This window comes from Phalacrocorax aristotelis, chromosome 12 (genome assembly GCF_949628215.1).
Source record: "Phalacrocorax aristotelis chromosome 12, bGulAri2.1, whole genome shotgun sequence".
Taxonomy (NCBI): Eukaryota; Metazoa; Chordata; class Aves; order Suliformes; family Phalacrocoracidae; genus Phalacrocorax; species Phalacrocorax aristotelis.
Genome location: NC_134287.1, coordinates 23,563,193 through 23,580,126, shown reverse-complemented (window position 1 = coordinate 23,580,126; position 16,934 = coordinate 23,563,193). Strand labels below are relative to the sequence as shown.

The 16,934-nt window shown below is 40.3% G+C and overlaps 1 protein-coding gene across 3 annotated transcripts in view; it reads right to left on the bottom strand.

Annotated features, from left to right (window-relative positions):
- Positions 1 to 1,057: 1,057 nt before the first annotated feature.
- Positions 1,058 to 16,934, bottom strand: part of INPP5A (inositol polyphosphate-5-phosphatase A) — a 254,812-nt gene continuing 238,935 nt past the window's right edge. For 2 of the 3 annotated variants that reach the window (XM_075107879.1, XM_075107882.1), the window contains 4 exons: positions 8,519 to 8,630; positions 4,158 to 4,226; positions 2,742 to 2,829; positions 1,058 to 2,647 (listed from right to left, as the gene is read on the bottom strand). In XM_075107879.1, the coding sequence (XP_074963980.1) occupies positions 2,749 to 2,829; positions 4,158 to 4,226; positions 8,519 to 8,630 (262 nt within the window). In that variant the 3' untranslated portion in view covers positions 1,058 to 2,647; positions 2,742 to 2,748. The remainder of the gene's footprint in view (positions 2,648 to 2,741; positions 2,830 to 4,157; positions 4,227 to 8,518; positions 8,631 to 16,934) is intronic. The other variant, XM_075107881.1, reaches the window with a different exon arrangement.

Sequence of the window (16,934 nt, the reverse complement as noted above, 5' to 3'; positions counted from 1 at the left end):
GAGATCCTTGCCTTGCTGTCAGGGCAGCTCCTCATTGCAGGGGAAGGGGGGGGGGGGGAGTCCTGCAAATTCCTACTCACTGGAAGCGGTGGGTTGGCGAGACCTCACTCGAGTTGTACCACGGTTACAGACGGAGTAAATCAAGTTTAGAAATTAATCTTCGCCCCGGCTTTGAACGTACCGAGACACGACGCTGGAACAGCAGCGAAGAACCGGAGCCGTTTTCCTGGCTCCTAAGGGAAAATGACAACAGGATAAAAAAACCCCACGCGCACTTGAAAGTCGGATTATTCACACCTGCTCCTTTCCGTACCTGCCTAAGTGAAATGCGCCCCGAGGAGGTCGGCAGTCTGCGCCCAGCCGTGAGCCCCCCTGTGCAGGCCGGGGCCGCCCCGGGCTCGGGCAGGCTCAGCCGCAGTCAGTCGGGGAGAAGCCCCCGCGCCCCCCCCCCCGCCCCCCCCCCGGCGGGACCCCTCGCCCCGGGCCGCCCCGCGGTGCGACGCCGTCGGGGGGCGGCCCGGCTCCCCGCGCCTCCCGGGAGCCTCCAGGTTCGCTTCAGATGCCGAGGTTGCGTTTTATGAATTCCTGCGGGTTAAATTTGAGACTCCCAACAAATTACCTTGACAGGTCACCTGTGTAACTGACGCCTCTAGGCGGATGAGGGCTATTTATGGCCCTGCAGTTTATAGCTCTGGTGAGTTTATCTACACGAGGCTTCAGCCGGAGTTTGAAATGGCAGTGGTGCTTTCGTTTCTTTTTTTTTCTAAAACCAGAGATAATCACGAAGGAGTTTATGGTGGCATATTTATTGAACTGCTGGGGATTGGCATCTCATGAATAGCTCATAAAGTTGTATTACTCCTAAATGCCTTTTCCTCGGTGTGTATTGTGTTTTGATTAACACGAGAGCTGCGTTCTGTTATACAGGTTTTCATGTGAAAAATAACGCTGTTAATTGGTAGGAGATCAAAAGGTAACTCGTTAACAAGAAATGTGACAATATAATAATTTCCCTGTAATCCCCCGTGCCCAAATGGAAGGGACAGACACAGCCACATTCACCATGATCAGTTTATTGCTTGAGAACCAGAGTACTCGTTTCTAAAGGCCTTCGAAGTTACCATGAGTTGAGTTCGCTTAAATAGAATTACTGTGTGGTTATAATGCAACATGGCACGGTAACAATGCAGAGCTGCAGACACCCCTTGGGCAACAGTACTTAATATAAACCCAGATTGTACTGCTGAGAAAACATCCTGCAAGCAGACATCAAATAATTTTCAATGGTAGTGATTTATACCAAAATCAAGCATCAATCTAATGCCATCGCGCAGTCCATGAACTCTGTAGTGTTCTAAATTAAATCAATAAAACATACATTTGTGTTTCATCAACACGCTCCCTAATAATCTTTTAATGTTGTATTTAGTGGTGGGAGAAAAACGTTGGTAACGAGATTATATTGTAGGCTGCACTGAGCTACTAACCAGGAAAATTTACAGTAGTTTTTTTTTTTCTTTAACACTGTATAAATACAGTCTGTGTCCAATACAGTCGCTACATGAAGCAGACTATTATTTTCTTCTCCCATGTTGTTATTGTTTCAATATAGAATACTTGGCACCATAAAACAGTAACAAAAGACAGACAAAAACAGTTTACAAAATTCTGGAAAGTTACACCCAAACCTAGCTAAGAACTTCACATTCGATCCTTAATATTACATAGAAAGAAGGGATTATAGGAGTAACAAAGTGAATCTGCTAATATATGTGCTAAATAGTATGCTATATATTGGTATCCAGGATGGCACTGCTATATATTTTTTATTATATAAATGTTGGTTGTCGACGGTACACTTAACTAAACCTGCTAAGACTCCAACACTAACTGCTGATATGGCACTCTCAAGCATTCATATGGGAAGGTATATTTAGCGTAAGTTTTGGTCAGGTTTATAAATTATTTATATATCTGTGTATATATACACATACATACATATATATACACACACATATATATGCATGTATAGAAAGCAGCTGCTGTGTGATTCAAAAACCATGTAACATGGCAGTATAGTAAATAACATGAGAAAAAAATTATAAAAATGAAAAACAAAATACTAAAACTAAAACACAAACCATAAGCCTTGGTCAACAAAGAAAATACCATTTAAAACCATCAATATCTCTATCTATACAATCCAATGTACAAAACCCCAAAGTGGTAAAGATATATAATGTTAGGCATGACACCTTTAAAAGTTTATAATATGCCGAAATAGCTTTTCCACATTGACAAACACTTATTAAAAGTTGAAAGTTGTGAAATCTAAAATACATAACATCTCTGCTGTCTATTTAGAGTTTTGGCAACAGAATTGTGACATATATATAAAAAATAATTCCACGTTTCTACTTGATGTCACATGAACATACAAGACAGTGAGGTATGTGAGGCTTTTCTCAAACAGAGTCCAGATGCTGAAGCATAGTGTACGATCAGCAGTCTAAAAATGTGGCACTCGGGACTTGATTTATCAATACAGTTGTTACGATTATGTATTTCAGTATGCTGCATGTTCCTTCCCCTCCTTGCTACAGTGTGGTTTCACGGAAAATCTTCTCATTTCGTAGGCATCTTTTTCCTGTTGCAGAATTGGCATTTTTTTAAAAAGAAAAATAAACACAGGGGAAATGATGTAGAAAATATAAACGTGAAGGAAAAAAAATGATATTTACCACCACATCACTGCACGACACAACACTTGTGCACATTTGCAATAGGTTTACCTGCCCCAGCAGCTATTCGAAAGGACAGGAACACAGGCTGCAGCAAGTCAGGGAAAAATAGAAGTTACACGTTTGAAATATACACTTTTTTTTTTTTTTTTAACAGTCATTAGCAAACACAACAAAAATTCCTCTATGACTGGAAACCAAATGACGCAATAATTTCTTGGATCCATCTAACTACCAAATGCACAAGAGAAGTACAACAGCTCCTCACGGATCTCTGCTCCCATTGCAATCTACGGGAAAACTTGCCAGTGATTTCTGTGGGGGAAGGATTGGGTTCCATACGCAACTCCCTTTGATCCCAGAATTAGCTCCACTGAAAGTGCCGTGCTAAAATAATTCACGTTGATTACACTGGCGACAAAGGAAACAAGAATTACTGTTTCCGAACTGGCTGCCCTTCAGCTGCTGACACGCCGAACTTTTAATTTTACTGGAGAAGTTAGTAAACATCTGTATTTTAAAATCTGACTTGGATGATTCTGGACCAAATATCATAAGTGCATTCTTCCTTAGAAAAACAATACTCTCTCTCACAAGAACTCTGACCGTGAAAGTAAATACAGCTATGCATCTTTGTGAATGTGGATTTAGGGGCATACATGCGTGCACACATGTAACTACCCATTATCCATCACTGAATTATCATTCAAGAGCCTCAGCACTGTGCCTAGGACGGATCCGTTATCGCTGTTGCACAGTCCGTAAGTTTTTGCAAGTTTCTAGCTGAGTTTTTAGATGGGTTTTATATAGTTTTCGTATAGGCTTTCAAAGGTTACCTCCTATTCCTTGATCAGTTTTTTTGAAAGAAAGCAAATACTCAGTTTTGCTCTATTTCTACCTCAGCTTTCCATCTGGTATCCAGCAAAGAAGATCGTTTATAAAATTCACGTCTTTTTCTTCACTTTAACAAGTGGTATCTATGTAATTCTGTATCCCTTTTCTCACTTGTTGCTTAAATATGGCACCACCGATATGTTGTTTTACCAATACGCAGCTAGGCACCTCATTAACTGAAACTATGTTTTGGAAGCAATTTTGATAACCCGATGAAAATACTTTTGTTTTACAGGAATGGTTGTAAATGCACAGACAGTTGCTCCTCTTCACTTTGTACTGTATCATGCTTTCATTTTAGTGTGCATCATTCTGTTCTTTATTTGATTTCATACAAGTATCTACTCTAGTGTGCTGGCTGATTTCAGTTGGATTCAGCTTTAAAAACATTTTTTAGGCTTTAAATTAAAAACAGGACAGAGATGTAATTGATTTAAATGTAAAATTAAGAGAAAATAGCGCATACATTCTCCTTCCTAATACAGAAGACTTAGAAGATACGATACTGAAATGGTTAATTACCTTGTGATCCCCCATGCAGACATTTGGCCCAATGTGGTCGTATATTACTATCTTCTCATCATTTTCTGACTAGTTAAAAAAACACAGCAAAACACTAGTCAGTTCAAGTATCCTTCAGATTACAGAAACAGAAAAAAAGAAGGAAATAATTTACGCAAATAGTTCAAACCAGTTTCTTCATGAAGTTTTATTAACACACCTCCGCTTGGCTTTTCCAGAGAAAGACCACATAGCATGAATTTCTGTGTCCAGTACTGCTTGCAGTAATTTGTGCAATTTGTCCACGTAAAGTAGCTCAGGAAGTCACTGCATCTACTCCTTCCTTCTGGGACCTCAAGGAGTTTTAGTGGGTAACACTCGGGTAGATGAAACGAAGGACTTAGGACTGCATTCCAGCCTTTTGCCCGTGACATGCAGCCAGCATGTTTGACTAGTCCTTTTTTAAGAATGACACACAATTTTGTGCATGTCCCACCATACATCCCCCTAATTGGTGGGATGTATGTTGTGTTTGTATTAAAGGCAATCCACATTGCCTTCTCAGAGCATCTGACTTCATCATATAGCTCCTTTCAAATGTTCAGAGAGACAAATGAATTATTTACAGTTTATGAGTATAACCGTTTCTATGAGATACATTTCTTCATCTGAAAAAAAGCATGAAGTGATTTTAAGGAAATCAGCAGCAAATGAAAGATGACATTCCTCCAGTCTCCATTACAAACTGCTTTCATACTGTTCTGTCTTGAACTTTATCCTTATACACGGACTTCTTTAGCCTTTGTAGCTGAATGAATAATAAAATGTGCTCATCTTTCTGCCATTTGCAATAAATGTTGATTTTGAGAATCTGTTTTGATCCTCTAGCACACACAGTACCTCGGGAATAAATACAAATACATTGCCGTACACGGCGATTTCTTATTATGCTAAAGAATTCCTGTAAGCTAATTAAATCTGCAATCTGCACGCTCCCAAGTCTCTAATACAATCATAGATGTGCTTTAAACTAGTTGGCAATACTAATTTATTTTGTATGAAACAGTCAAGACTTTCTCATCTGTAATCAGTCAAGTTTGACTGGGCAATAACTTTATATAAACAGTAGCATTTAGGACTATAAAGTTAAAACTGAATTATCTTTAATGCAGTAAGGAAGCTTAAGGTCAGATTTACTTTATAGCACGGTTGTCTGCCAAAAATATAAAAACATAACCTTCTGCATTGTATGCATGAGCACTTTCCAATATTTCAAGATCATAATGCCACTAGCATCGGAAGTGGGGATACATTCATCAAAAGCGACTTGATAATTTACAAAGGCAGCATAAAATTGTGGATTTTCAACTGCATAATCTTTAGACAGATAAACAAATTACAGTGGTGCACAAGCAGAAACAATATACACTTGGCTGAGCATTCATTACTTCATGCTATCAGGCATCAACGCAGCTCCCTAGCAGTGGGCAACCTTTGGTGTTTTAGGGCTCAGGAAGCATAAAATAACATGATGGTGAGGTAACCGACCATAGCATGATAGATGATGTTGCATGAAAGCTGTTTACAGCCCCATGTCTGTACAATCTGTAATGCCTACTGTGGAGCTGAACACACTGTACAGTGTGGTAATTTGTGCATACTATCCTGTCTTAATATAGGATTAAAATGCAGATTGACTACAATTTTTGTTTGAAGTACAGTATAGAATTGCTAAGACAGAAAGAAATCCTTTATCTGCTGATAAGAAAAAACTAATACTGCAAAATAATTACCTGCATAAGCATTTTCAATAACTAGTTACACCCAAAAATTCTTTAAAAATTCATACACATTTATATTGTAAGGATTTGTTACAGGGTAATCAGTTAATTAAATTTTGCATTTACTTCCTTCACAGTTCCCTTTAAAGCTTCAGAGCGTAAGTCTCTGCAATGGAATAAATGCTCGATGGCAAGGCAAACACTGCTTACTGTGTTGAACCACAAAAACCTGTAAGGTCATTTTGCCCTCTCCTCTATCAGTTCAGCATTCTTTTCTGCAGAATATCTTCATTACGTTTTATGGGCCAGAATTACAGTTTGGTTTTGAGTTGGATAAGCTAACTCCTTTATTGGTGTAGACTCACTGCGTTAAACAACCATGCCAGTTTGGCCTCATCTACGTCTGTAATTTTGCATACACATTGCTGGAGATGCCCAAACTTCAGGCTCGTAATTTGGAAATGCAAGGCTACAGAGACAAAAATATATGCATTTTTAAAATGTAAGCTTTGAATGATCCAGCTGACTGGGTTTCTGTTCCATGGAGACTAAGAACTGGGCTAAGTGACCTCATAGTTACAAATTTCTTTAATGCTCTAACTTTGTTTTCCTTTGTTTAATTTTCGCCCATTATATCCAAGTTATGCCCCCCTAGATAATCTGAAAGAATTCCTTTCCCTCTGTACTGTTTACACTCTTCAAGCCTTTGTGTACACTTCTATCTCCTTATTCATAGCTTAAAAAAAACCATCTTCCCTCATTGGCCACTCTTTCCATGGTTTTAATCCTTTGTTCTTTAGGAATTTCATGGGCGCCAAGTACTATCTGTAATATTTTGGGTAAAGTCTCACGTTTTCATATGATACTTCTGTATAAGAATATCAAATAACATTGATTTTGACATTACTAATTTTACTATAAAGCCTGTATTCCTCTTAGCTTCACAGATTTTTTTATTAAATACTGCAGTACATGCATTGTCTACGATTTTGGGCGAAACTTCAAGATATCGTACAGACACTTCTTACACATTAAAATGTATGAGGAAGTACATCAACCTGAAATTTGAGTAGCTATGGAAAAAATGTTCTCAGCCTTTCAGTGAGTTATATACTGCAAAGCAAACAGTCTAATCATGAGATAAATAACCCTGATGAGAGAGAGAAACAGAAGGTTATCAACTTCAGGAAAGCAAGTTTCAAGGGTTTAATTAATTTAAACAGGAAAAAAAAAAGCCATGAAGCTGCAGAATACGGATCCATATGCAAGGATTATTTTCTGCAATTCACTCCCATTGAACTGTATTAGTTATACAGGACCTTACAGACAGACACATGACTTTGGGCAATTCTGGGTTTGGTAAGTCTGTTATGTATGAGACAGTCATACAGTCTGTTCAGCAAGATAACCTCAGTGCAGCAGTGCTGAAAAGTCACAGCACGTTCGTTCTTGCATCGCACTCATGGCCACAGGTAGCACAGCAGGGAAAATGTAGCTCAGAGCAGAAAGGCATGGGTGAGATCTCCTTATACCATACACCGATTTCCTGATGTGTTCTCAGTCCTTTAGACCAACCGTAACTGATAGCCTGCGTAAACAGGACGGGTCTCCAGTTGCCATAAACAAGCAAACAGGAAAAAACAGGCAGTGTAAGCTGGCATATGTAACCGACTGACCTAGTTTGGTGTTTCCAAGGAAAGGAGGAGGGCAGAGCGCAGTAAGGAGAAAAGAGAAGGAAAGAAGGAGAGAAGGAAAACTGGAAGGCTCCTAAACTATATTCCTGTCATTCAACCTTGGACAGAGCGTCGCCAAGTTTACCTTACCTCTATACACTGAAGTTTCAGGAGGAACTATATGTTCAAGAACGTTGCACAATGGTATTTTTAAAGCTTTAATGGAATGTCTAACTTCAGGCACTTAATTGGCGTACCGAAGTTAGTAGCCTACTTGCTGAAGACTCTGTCTTCATTCAGGGGACACCAATAGGAGATTTGGCCCATCTAGGGCCTGACATGTTCTTGCCATCAGCAATGGAGGGAACCAGATCTACCACGGTTTTAAGTTGGGTGCCTCGAGCTGTTGCTATACAGGTTTTTCTTTCAACAGCATTACTCCTCAGTCAGCAGCTCCTCCTGGTTACTTTCGCCTGCATCTGTGCTGAATCCTTAGTAAGGGCAGTACTGTTACTTACGTTACTGTATAGTGGACTGGATTGGGTGGCATTTTTTTGTTATTTTTTAAAGCAGGCGCAGTTTCCCAGTCTGGTTCACAAACATCCCAGTACAGCACTGACAAGTACAGAAGCAGGAGAGATGACAGGCACCCAGTGTTGGCAGCTCAGAAAACAGAAGACGCGTTTGTGAAAGCTTGTGCTTTGGTAACTGACAACGGGTTAAGTGGGACAAATCCACATTCTTGGGTGGAAAGCACTAGAGGTATAACAGTTTATTACTGCCATGGTATGCTGTCTGCAGCGTGGCGAGCGTTTGCTACAGGCAACTGACAATTCAAGGACACGCAGAAGTCTATCAGCCCTACCCTACCTTTACTGAAGATAAACACAACGCGGAGGCAGCGGGGTGGCTGTAGGTCTGTACTTACCTTCAGAATGAGCTCCTTGGCTGAGTGGGACATCAGGATTCTGTCACACCAGGCTGGACATCTCGTATTCATGTACTGCTTTCCCTGGCTAGAGTCCTCACTGTATGGGTAACTGCAAACAAACCACAATCACAACCATCAGCAACTTTTTGCAAGGCAGCCTGAAACCTCTGGCTCAGATGACCACGCTAATTAAAAAATTTAATTGGCAAAAAGCAGCTCTTTTGGACATCCCTCATACTTACTGATCCTTCTTTTCTCCTCTCCCTTTCTTTCTCATGTGCTCTTTCTCTATGTCTCTTCTCATATCTACAATCCTTCTTTAGGCCAACACGTTAAGACACACGCTGTTTCAAAACTCTCACCTCCTACCTTGCAGTTTTGCACGTGAGCGTGTTTAAAGACAGCAGACTATTGATCTATGGGAAAGTACGAAAATCAGTTCAACAACAACTCAAATACAGAGTAGGCTGCTGGCTATGACTATGGAAAATGAATAGGTGGAAGATGAAAAAGGGAACCTGGGGGAAAAAAGGTTAATTTCATGGGATTTCTTTGCTTGATTCTCTCAAGGACAGCTATCCAGGAAACAGAAACAGAAAACGGAGTTCAGAGCACTGGGATCTCTGCAGCTGTACACAAACCTACCCTGCACAGCTTCTCTAAGGCTGATGGAAAGGAAGACATGACAAGAAAGCAGGCTTTTCAGGGGATTTTTTCAGAACCAAGGAATTGGGAATGTGCTTTAAGGAAAATGATGCTGACTGCATAAGATTCTGTACCTTTATATGAAATCTTGTTAACAAAAAGTAAATTATTTTCTAAAGACATCTGGAATAGAAGCTGATGAATTGGTAGTTATGCCATGGGGTCATTATAAACCTGCTATTGGATCTCCGGTGTATTCTAACTTAGCTTTAAAAGGCCTAGAAGGTGTTTATTTTAACCTACAGAACAGCCTAAAATAATTTTAACTCAACATGCCTGTGTGAGCCCACAGGGTGAAGTCGTGTAAAGCACCTGAAGTGGCAACCTGTGGTTCAGCTGTGGGGAGGCTGAGGATGAAGTTTTCCACATTTTATCCAAATGTTCTCACTCGTTTGGCATGACAGAACTTTGAATTTAACAATGGCTCATCATGCTGTAAGGCCCGCTGTCTTCCCAGACCACTTCCCAAATGGCACGAGTAAGTAGCCAACGAGCGGTTTTGGACAAATCCAGAGGGTTTGTCACAGGCTCAATTTCTTGAATATTGGGCCTGAATTAACTGAAGTTTGTCCTTGATAAACATCTTCAAAGAAAAAAAACATAAGGCTGGTGCATATTAGCTACATATGTATGTGCGGGTGTATTTAAAATGACATTTGCATTTTATTTTGCTCATCACTGAATTCATAAAGGAAACACTGAGGTTTTCATGATATGCGTGTTAAAATAAAATTTCTGGTATTGTAACAAAAGGGTTCACATGCTTGAAGAGAAACTTATTTACCACCCTACTTGGTGTGATACTCTGAAACTGAGACATATAGCTTTCTACCAAATGGGTTTACAAGCTACACTGCCATTAAAAAGATTAGCCATGGCAAACATCCAAGAAAAGCGTACTGAACGTATTGGAACAAACCAGTGATCTCAGTACCTTTTCCACCTCATCAAACCTAACAAGACTCATTTTCAAAACATATTATGAGAATTCAATTTGCTGCTTCACTGACATACAGAAGTACAGCTTATTTCTGAGTGTCTGTGAAATATTTTAATGATGTAATACTATTGGTAGGAGAAGCTCTTTGTCTGCAATTTAAGGGTTGACTTTTTCTGGTAACCTCTCGCTTTCGTTACTCATGAACCCCACATAACTGAAGCTACTTTTTATGACATAAGGTATAAGAATCAATCACATTTCATATAATCCTTCCTTTTACAGCATTAACTATATGGCTTTTAAAGTATGATGTTCCACACCTGGAATGATCTGTTACTGCTATGTGTTGGAGCATTTAATCCGAGAGCCTATATTCTGTGAAATGGTATTTATCAATTTGCTTTATTGATCTGAACATTTTCACAGGGTGAAAACTTCTGCCAATTTTTCAAGGGCTTTAGTGCTGATCACCCAGTCAAGAAGTTACTGTAGTTTACAAAGATCTTTCTTTGACAAATCAGGTTTCTAATGGCTGGTACGGAGATGAAAATAAATGCTGCAAAAGTTATCCAGGCAAAATGATCTGTAGGTAATAATTTAATACAATAAAGTGGGGCAAGCTCTTCTTTTTATAAGACAGCATCCTTCCTTCAGGCCAGAAGCGTGGAAGCATTCTGACTTGCTGCACTCTAATGAATAAGGCTTCTCCCTCCCCACCACCGCCTCTTTGGCTTGTGCAAGTCTCAATCTCAGCGAGATGCTGATGCAGACATAAAAAATCCTAACTAGATACAGCCCCCCGAAATAAGGAAAACATTTGCTCTCCTCCTTCATGCTCTACAAGGGTCACAAATACTTTGGAATAAGCTGGCTTCTTTTGTAGATGGGCTCAAAAAGCGATCATAGCTAAATACGACTCAAAACTGCTGGGAGGAATTCTGTTTTGTGACTTAACAGGTTTTGGCGACAGGATAGTTTAGTTTATTATATGCCATTTATCTCAAATAGATTTTTGCAAATAAAAGCTCTGTTAGAGGTTTCTGGAATAAGACTGTCACTGAAGAAATTTTCATGAAACACACTGCTGAATGCATACTATTCTAGAATACAACTTTTCAAACAACATACGCTCCAGTAGTCGTCTCCGTCAGCCCAAACAGTGGAATGAAAATAGTGCGACTGCTTCCAGAATTGAACCATCTTCTTGTGAACTCTGAAGCTTATACTTGGTGGCTTAGCCACGACACTTGGTTGGAGCATCTATAAAGGTTTTCTCCCCTATGGATACTCTGGTGTCTTACATGATGGTGCCTCATTCAGATGCCTTCCCACCAGCTGATGGGATTTAAAGCCAGTCAATAGAAGCAATTGAAAGAGACAGATGCATAAGCCTTTCAGGAAGCCAGGCTGATGATTCCGGTGCTGCCGTAACAGAAAGATGTTGCAAAAATCAAAGACACGAGGAAAACACCCAGAGCCTCAGAACTGCCACATGCCACAGCTCTCAATTTCAGTCTTGTACACAAAACCTGTCACCAGAATGCAGCCTTTGGGTGTGCTCCTGCGCTCCCTGCAAACACGCCTCCTTAAGCTGGGACACTTGGCCTGAGAACTGTGAAGGCTGCAGGGTGCCCAACTGGGTAACTAATGGGAGAGCACGTACTCAGAAAAAAGCAGGACATAGTCACGACACTCATTTTGCTGCTTCTACTACAGCAGCTGCCCGGACAGCACAGGCTCAAGATGGTACTCAAGAAACTGGAAAATATTTCCACCAACTTCAATGGGCTAACCAAGATACAAGCGTGCTAATACACACTTCTATTTGACTAGTAACTTTTTGTTCTCTCTAGGGTGGCTTAATGATTTATCTGCTCTTTTCCCTCCTTTCAACCCCACTTCTCAACTGCTTCTTTGAAATAAAGCATAAACAGCCTCTTTTAAAGAATAATGTACATTTAAATTTGTGTGCATGCAAAAAGCAGAACTATTCTTGTAATACAGATCTTCCAAAAGACATTAAGCGTAAGATTGTCTACTATCAAGTGCATTAAAATAGCTTTGTTTTGCTGACATCTCCAGCCTCTTTTAACACACCCATTCCAAGCGAGTAAGGAACTCAGAGTTCTTAATTAAAAACTCAGTTAATACCCCTAGTTAACAGATTTACTGATCTATGAATTGTACAAACAATTACAGGCTTGATAAAAACAATTGCAGATTTGATAAAAATAATTTTAGGGACTCTATACCAAAAATCAAATCTTAAAAATTACAGAATTAATCTCCCAGAGGGTAAGCATCATGCCACCTTTCCGTGCATGCGTTATTAGTCTTGACCATCAGAACTGTGGCTGTGGCAGAGAAAAAGGGAGAACCAGCTCTCTCAGTCCCATGATGAGACAGGAAAGAATGTCTTTTTTTTTCCCCCCTTTCAGTAGCATTCTGCCTCAATCTCAATCTATCTTGTGCAATGTACAGAAAACAGTGATCCTGAGAATGAATAGCGAGTGCTCATGTAAAAATGATGACATAACAGATAAAGGCCTCTAGGTATCACTGAAATATAAATGATAAATAGTTATAATGCTAACACATACAGGTGCTATAGATAAATTAAGACTGTACACACTTCCCAACTGTAGTATTCAGTATGGTTACTGACTTTTTTTTTTTTACACAAACTATATTATATATATTTTAAAATACAAATGGAGAAATGAGGAATTCCGTGTGGAGTCACTTGTCTGCCCTGTTTGAAACAGTGGCAAATTTGAAATTTAGGACCTTAAGCACTCAAGTTAGCTGAATAAGTAATAGCCAAAATAGTCTGTTATTCTCCGTGTATGCCAGCCAGTAGAGCTATGCAAAATATACTTTGACTGTATATGCCTCTGGATGATGGACAGACAGGCAGCTCGGGAGCTGGAGCATCCATGCAAGAAGCTTGTACAATCTATCTCCAGTTGTTCAGGATTTATTTTTTCTCAGGATACTCCTTCTAGATTCTTTTCCACCTTGTTTCACAAACTTTTGTTTCATTTACACTCATTTTATTTAACTAGAAGGATTACTGTCAGGTGGGTTTTCTGAATAAAATTTCCAAAAAGTACTAATTAAAGCAACATAATTAATATAATGCTCAATGTTGTCAAAATTTAACTGAACATTTTGAGGAATTGTTAGCTAACTGTTAATAAGGAACAGGCTGTTCAATGAACTACTGGTATTACAGTTAATAAGGATGAGAGCTACTTGGCAATTGTAGGGGGGAAATAAACCATTAAGAGCGTCAGTAATATTACTGCACTACTGCTGTTGACAGGTATTGTCAAAGATGATTGGACACCTATACAAAAATACTTACTGCAGGGTGAAAAGTCTTCTGACATCATAAACCATCCTGTCACCAGTGTCTTAACTCGAAACACAAGCCAACAATGCTGTGTATATAAATGTCTCCTTAACTGGCATTTCCACTCAGGAAAAATGCTCCTAATGAACTCCTCTCTTGTGTAAGAACGGATAAAATGTGTTACTGAGATGGGTGAAATGTACTTTCTAACAGGAAACAATTAATTCACTTTGGAGTGTTACTACCTTTAAAAGCTGCCTGTCACATGCAGCTGTGCTTTCCAGCTCATTTCTGCACACAGGGAACAGGTGAATATGCCCCGCTGCTGACCGCGTGTTTTGGTGTTGCTTTAGGGATTCCGCTTTCTACGGTCACAACATTGCCAGTAGTGTTGTAGGAAGTGTGACAACACCCACTGGGCAACAGCAGGGAAATTTAAGCTGTTATCTTGTTTTAGTACAATAAAGGTCATTCTGAAAAACTGCATCCTATGTCTAGATTCATATGCAGCTGTTTAGGCAAACTATATCATGTTTCAGGGAGTGGAAAGGCCTCCTATTCGAAGACTACTTGTTCTCATCTATTAGTTGTCCCCACATTTTATATCACTGAATTGTTTCTAAGACAAAAGATTTTAGATGAGATGAAAACTGAGCTCATTATGAGAAGAGCTGAGCCACAGTTTTGATTTGGTTCATTTTATTTTTGAACTCGGGTATGAGTCCTTGCATTTACTCAACCTTCTCTCACCTACAAGTCTTTCTATTTATGTACGATATTGAGAGAGAACTTCAAAAGGCAAAAAGTCCCAGCCACTTTTAATCAGAAAATGATTTCATATTCTGTAAGAAAATGTTGGACCAATTTACCTTCAGCTCTGACACGCTTTCAGGTTGTCTGAGATGCTTTACCAGAAGCAAGGACAGTGAATGTGGGGTGCCAGTTCAAGCTCTGGGTGCTTTCAAAGTTGTACGGTCAAATATATAAATAAAAATATTTTTATATTTTTAATTGACGAGGTCCCAACTCAGCATTAGTGTGAGCTGGATACACGAGTGTGATTTCAATAAAAAGTCATTTGACCAATCGAAGGATGACATCTAATTTTTGTCAGCTTCCAGATCGTTAGGTTCTTCCTCCAAATTGAATTACCATTTTGTATTTCCCTGAACCTGAAAGGGAGGTTTGGGTTCCCTAGTTCTCTTCCTAACAAATGACCCCATGTAATTTATCTTCACATGCTCATCTTAGGCAGCAGATAGTTAAAGCTAAGCAATAAGACACATTGCTGTTTGAATTAAATTAGCTGCTTCATATGTACCAAAATACTAATAAGCCTTCACTCCGCTTGGCAGAGCTAACTGCCCATGATATGCATCTCACTTAAGGCAGATCAGGAGGGTAAACACAGCCCTGCAAACAGAGCAGTTAAAGTACAATGCGTTAAACAGCTGCCACTTGCAAAGGCTACACTAACACCATGGTGATCACACCAACAATCGGAGTCAAAGGTGACAGTAAAAAGGGGGGTCACCCGGGCAATCCAGCAGCCAGGGGTAAGAAGGGTGAACAGGCCTCAGGCCGTAACTCCGGGCACAACACAAACCAGGACCGGCAACGACGCAATGTTTTTCTCTGAACCTTTTTTACGGATTTATGTCGGGCATATCACTTTTTGGCTTAACATAATTCTTTGGAAAATACACGTCTGTAATGTGCTTCAGGGTTAACATTTCTGTACCACCAGTGTAACTCTGGACCTTTTCCAGCTGAAAAAACCAGAAGCCCAGAGCCCCTTTCTTTTTCCAGCAGCTTTACTTTCCGCCCAGAATGCTCTGCATAGAAAGATCTCCCCTCGCTGATTACGAAGCTCCTACGGCTGAACCGCGGCGGTACGTGAGGCTGCGCCGGTGCCTGCACCACCCTGCCGGCCGGCAGTGCCCCTTTGTGGGGTATTTTGCCCCTCTCGGGGGGAGAGGCTGACGCACAGCTAACGGCAGCGGGTGTGCTACGCTTTGCTGCTCAGTGCCAGTGCCGTGGAGAGGCCCGGCTAGCAAAAATGGATTGTTCAGCAATGTGAATGCCACAGCGAGTGGACAATGAGTGACGCACTCTATTGCTTTAATAACAATAATGTTGTACTCCACTAAATGTATGTAATACCACTACTATTACAAGTAGATAAACATGATGATGAATAATGCTGGCTCGCTGGGAAGGAGCTAGTGCTGGCTTGTTTCAGCAGAACTGTCTGATGTTACTGTATGTGACTGTGATCGAGCTAAATGTCTTTTCTGGGAACTTGCCTGGCTGAGAGCAAGTTACTTCTGGGCTCTAGTTTACAGATTCTAATGCTGGGGGAAAAATTACTGCAAAGCTGAGGCAACAAGTGGGACAGGGTTCAGGCTCTAAACTACTGGGCTTTTCAACAGCACTTTCAGCCAAAACTACAATGAGTGGCGTGGGTAACAGCAAGACCATAATCTGTTCAGATTTTGCTTTACTTTCTGCTTGCAGCACAGCCTGTAATCCTTACCTTACGGCAATGCTCAGTCCCTGAAACTTTTTTACTTCATTCATTTTCCTCTCTTCTTCCCTTTGCCACGATTCCTTAAACCAAACAGAACTGCTTGCTTGGGTAATTCTATCCAGTTCCAAATTAAAGAAACACCCTGTTTTGCTTTGGAAATGAGTTGAGAATGATGGAGAGAGCTGTACTAGTTTAATCGGAGGAGAGAAATGGGGATAAGGGCTGTCTGAAAACCATTTTAATGATTAAATTCTAATTGTTTTGGGGGACACAAATCACAGCCGTCTTCTCTGCTTCCAGCTGGGAAGCTGTTTCTGTGCTCCAGCCTTAGATGCTGGAAGAACCTGGACACCTACACAATGTCCTGTCAGAATTTGTTCCTCAGGGGCTGAGGGATCCACTGGCAATTTAAGATACCTCACTGATACCTGGAAGGTGTTTTACAGTGCATGAATAAGTATGAATTATTTCTGTTTGGTGGAAAATACTTCTTAATTGGCAGAAAAGGCATGTCTTATAAAAGAAACTGATAAAGCAAGCATAAAATAATCTAGGGCTTTAACTATTTTTAATCTATTTGAGTGCCTAACTCCCCCTTTTGTGAGATAACAGGACCCAGGAGCATTACTGAGGTCATGTTCTAAGAAATGAGAATCCTGTTTGCTCCAGGAGTGCTGCACCAGTCCTGGCAGCGGATGATTTGTATACTCTGAAAACGTGCAGGGCAATTGGTGAGGACACGGGTAAGTAAAGGCAGCCCGTCAACATCTAAACCATCAACTTGTCTTCCTGTTTTGCACCAGGGGCAACAACTGGGATATGTACAATGGCACCCACAGGGCTGGGTAAAAAATGCAGAGCTGTTCTTCTCTGGATGGTCTCT